This window comes from Pan troglodytes, chromosome 1 (assembly GCF_028858775.2).
Source record: "Pan troglodytes isolate AG18354 chromosome 1, NHGRI_mPanTro3-v2.0_pri, whole genome shotgun sequence".
Taxonomy (NCBI): Eukaryota; Metazoa; Chordata; class Mammalia; order Primates; family Hominidae; genus Pan; species Pan troglodytes.
In genome coordinates, this window is record NC_072398.2 from 10125498 (window position 1) to 10129987 (window position 4490).

The 4490-nt window shown below is 39.9% G+C and overlaps 1 protein-coding gene across 1 annotated transcript; it reads left to right on the top strand.

The window, feature by feature from the left end:
* Nucleotides 1-3967: 3967 nt before the first annotated feature.
* LOC107974289 (large ribosomal subunit protein eL39-like) lies at nucleotides 3968-4209 on the top strand. The gene has a single exon (XM_016951595.4). It carries the CDS (start codon nucleotides 4032-4034, stop codon nucleotides 4185-4187), a length of 156 nt encoding a protein of 51 aa, XP_016807084.1. The 5' UTR covers nucleotides 3968-4031; the 3' UTR covers nucleotides 4188-4209.
* The last annotated feature ends 281 nt before the right edge of the window (nucleotides 4210-4490 follow it).

Below are 4490 nucleotides of genomic sequence, written 5' to 3' on the forward strand. Positions count from 1 at the left end.
GGTCAACAGAAAATATACCTGTCAGCTGGGACTCTGCCAGTTCCTTCTTTTTTTTTTTTTTTTTTTTTTTTTTTTGTGAGACAGAGTCTTGCTTTGTCACCCATGCTGGAGTGCAGTGGTGGGATTTCAGCTCACTGCAACCTCTGCCTTCCGAGCTCAAGCGATCCTCCCACTTCGGCCTCCCAAGCAGCGGGACCACACATGTGTGCCATTATGCCTGGCTACTTTTTCGTATTTTTGGTAGAAATGGGGTTTCGCCATGCTGCCCAGGCTTCAATGGTCTTGAACTCCTGAGCTCAGGCGATCCACCCACCTCAGCCTCCCAAAGTGCTGGGATTATAGGCATCAGCCACCACATGTGGCCCTCGGCCAGTAACTTTCTATGTGATTTGAAAAAGATAACATGTAAGAAAATCAACCAGGCACATTAAACCCAGGCTTTTATTTGGAATGCTGTAGCATGAGAAGATCCCTAAAGCAGTGTCTACCTTGGGAAGAAAAGGGGGAGTTTTTACAGAACCTTAGCCAGAGAGATAAGCTGAAGTTCAGCTAATTTCAGGAACAGTTGCTCAAAATGGTTCTTGGAACAGGGAGAAATTACTCTTATAGTTTAGCAACTGTTGGTTTGAGCTGTTTGGGTTTAGTACGAAGGGCGAGGAGGAGCTGCTGCAGGGGCTAAGATCCTTTACAAAAAAGGGTGATAAGGAAACCATTGCAGGGGGTCAACATAATGCTAGGACTACAGTAGAAATTTTTAGTGTTTCAGTATCTCCTATGTGCTTTCTGCTTAGTCAACAGAGAAATTTTTGCTTTGTTCTGTCCTCTAAGATAGCTATATCACTTTCATCTGCTAAAGTCTCAGACTCATTGGGCATGACTACCACTGGAGCAAAGGGAATTTTCCATCTCCTTATGAAGGTTTGAGTCTGCTGAAATAAACTGACAATAGATTAATAAAAGAAAAAGGCAAGTTTATTACCTGTATGGGGGAATCACAGGAAGTGTTTACATAATAATCCAATGAACTTCAGATTCTTATACAACTTTCTTCCTCAGGGGAGGGGGACATGGGGCAATTTTGAAGGGTAGGAAATGATTTTTAGGAGAGGTGAATGGGCCCAAGGAACAGACAATAGCTTGTGACAAAGTCTATCTAGGCATGGTGACATTCCTCTGTCTTCCTGTGATGTAAGTTCAATCTTCTCTGGCTAATGAAATTTCAGGGAGGGAAGTAAAGGCAATGGTGTTCCTAATGGAGGAGCTTCAGATATGAAAACTTCAATGAGAGAGAGAGAGTTCCACCCTATGCTTGTGGGGAGAAACAGGTCAGAAAGTCCTGGTTCTAAAGCTGCTTCTAAGGCCTTTAATTTTCTTTAGTTCAAAGTGCCAAAGCTCCATACTGTGGGGTATTGTTTTCTGAGCACTTCCATCAGGACTTCTTGTGACTTTTGTCTTTGTAGTTAAACTTCAATCATTTGTTGAGTTAGTAGCTGTTCTGAAGCATTTATGAATCCAGAGAAAGTACAGTCAACTATGGAAAAAACAAGCGTTAATGTAACCGCCCAGTGGGTTCATCTTGCCTGCTGCCTAGACAGAGCCAATTTCTCAAGACAGGGGAATTGCAGTAGAGAAAGAGTAATTCACATAGATCTGGCTGTGCAGGAGAACAGAGTTTTATTATTACTCAAATCAGTCTTCCCAAGCATTTGGGGAACAAAGTTTTCAAGGACAACTTGATGGGTTGGGGGAGGCCAGTGAGCCAGGAGCACTGATTGGTCAAAGACAAAATCATAGAGAGTCAAAGCTGTCTTCTTGTGCTGAGTCAGTTCCTGGGTAGGGGCCGCAAGATCAGACGAGCCAGTTAATCCAACTGGGTGGTGCCAGCTGATCCATCAAGTGCAGGATCTTCAAACTATCTCAAGCACTCACCTTAGGAGTAGTTTAGAGAGGGTCAGAATCTTGTAGCCTCCAGCTGCATGACTCCTAAACCATAATTTCTAATCTTTTGGCTATTATTAGTCCTGCAAAGGCAACCTAGTCTCCAGGCAAGAAAAAGGCCTGCTTTGGGAAAGGGCTGTTATCATCTTTGTTTTAAACTTTAAACTATAAACTGAGTTTCTCCCAAAGTTAGTTCAGCCTACGCAGAGGAATAAACAAGAACAGCTTGTAAGTTAGAAGCAAGATAGTGTCGATCAAGTTAAATCTCTTTCACTGTCTCAGTCATAATTTTGCGAAGGCAGTTTCATTAACATAAGAATTATCAGAAGATTTGGAATGATGCTTCTTAGACAAAATCCTGCCCCATCTGGGATCATCTAGGAGAATAAATCCTATCCCTTCTGGAGTTTATTGATAAGACTGGCTTGAAATCCATAGAGTTGTGTTCACTGTCTTGATCTGCTTAGAGAACAGAGATTGGGAGAAGAAACTTTAAAACATCACTTTAGCAATGAAAAATTTTAGAGGAAGAGAGAGGGGAAGAGATGACAATGTAAAGAAGAGAAAAAGACAAAAATGGCTGTCATAATCAGAGGCTTGTAGTATGGGTGCCATGATCAAAAAGTCTTGGGAAGAGGCCACCATGTCTACTTGGATGCTTGATCTGAAGATATTGGGGAAGATAGTTCTTTCATGGTGAAATTCGATTTTGGAGTATCCTGAGATATTCTGTTTCGGATCTCTAGTCAGTATGGGTATCTAGAAGGTGCGTGTAGGAAACCTCTTAAACTTGGAAGACAACATCCACAAATTTTAAAAAGCCATTAAAAATAAAATTGAATTCCAGATGATACTTTATTTAAAAATAATAATAATAATAAAATAAGAGCTATTTTGTGGAAGGAGAGTATGGGAGGTTAAGAGCCATGCTATCATCGGTCCTCTCCAGGCCTCTGTGTGCTCTTATAGTAATCCTTCTTGCATCTGACTAGATCCTAGGGTTCCCTTGAACAAAACTTTGAAAGCTAATGATGAAGAACATAACACAAATTTACATAAATATATATATGTGTGTGTGTATGCATATATGGTATATGTGTATGTGTGTGTGTGTTTGTAATGCAAGCTAGAACACATAAAGTGCAGCAATATTCAGAAGCAAATCCTATGGCAATTTAAGAGGGAATCATTATTGTTACCTATGGATATGCACCATGGAAAACAAAAAATCTCAAGATGCTGTCTATGATTGTTAGACCAATGGCAAGTTCCAGGTGATGACAGGTGATGGTGAATAGGAAGGTTTAGTGGAAGAGTTTGAAAACAATTTTTGGATAATCTGGCATGTTATGCTGAGCTATCCTGTAGGCAAAGCAGAGCCCACTGAAAGCGTTTGATCAGAGAATAAAGTGATTAGAGCTGTTCCTTAGGAAGGTTCCTATGGCAACGGTATGTGGTTTGGCTTGGGCAGAGACAGCCTGGAAGCAAATAGGCCAATTTAGAAGTTACAGGAATAGTCCAGATAAGGTAATAGGATTTAAACGAATGAAGTGGCAGTGAGAATAAAACAGAAGGGATATCAGAGATATCTAAAATATCAGAGATATTTTAGAAGTAGTAAGTCTACAACTCATCATGACTAATGAGATTTTGAAGGGAAAAAAGAGAGAGGAATTTAAACACACTTTTGAGGTTGAAAAGTCAGATATCTAGGAGGATAATGGTCTCATTAACAGAAGTAAAAGCAACAGGAGTAAAGTTGCATTTCCTGTGAGTGGCAGATATGCCAGGAGTTTGAATCTGGACATGGTGAGGCTATCATCTTGTCACTAGTTCTCACTGGTAACTTATATTGTTAAATAGAATGCAACAAATCATTCCTTTTAATTATCTTACATTTGGGTAGTGATTATTAGACCTGCAGTGTGTGGAACAGTATCTTCTGACAATTTTTATGTTTAAAATAAATTTTCTAATAGCTTTGATGAGAATCATCAAGGCAACCTTCTCTGTGTAGTAGGTTTACAAAGCTATTTATCCTGCTCTTTTCCTTTCTCCGCCACCGTGGTGTGTTCTTGACTCCACTTCTCGCCATGTCTTCTCACAAGACTTTCAGTATTAAGCGATTCCTGGCCAAGAAACAAAAGCAAAATCATCCCATTCCCCAGTGGATTTGGATGAAAACTAGAAATAAAATCAGGTACAACTCCAAAAGGAGACATTGGAGAAGAACCAAGCTGGGTCTATAAGGAATTGAACTTGAGATGACACACATACTTATGGTGTCTGAAGGTCATGATCATGTTACCGTATCAAGCTGAAAATATCACCACTATCTGGAGAGTTTGACATGTTTTCCTCTCTCAACCTGTTATGAACACGTTGGTTGGCTGGGTTCAGTAATAAATACGTGAGGCCTTTCATTTCCAAAAAAAAAAAAAATGGCAATTTATCCTAATAGATTTAAGAGCTCTGAAAGGTAGAAAAGATCCCTATATTTATGTGAGAAAAATAAACTTGATAACAGCGAAACACAGGGCAGTACTGCAATA

Coding starts and splice junctions, on each gene's coding strand:
- LOC107974289 (XM_016951595.4), top strand. CDS start 4,032: ATGTCTTCTCACAAGACTTTCAGTATTAAGCGATTCCTGGCCAAGAAA.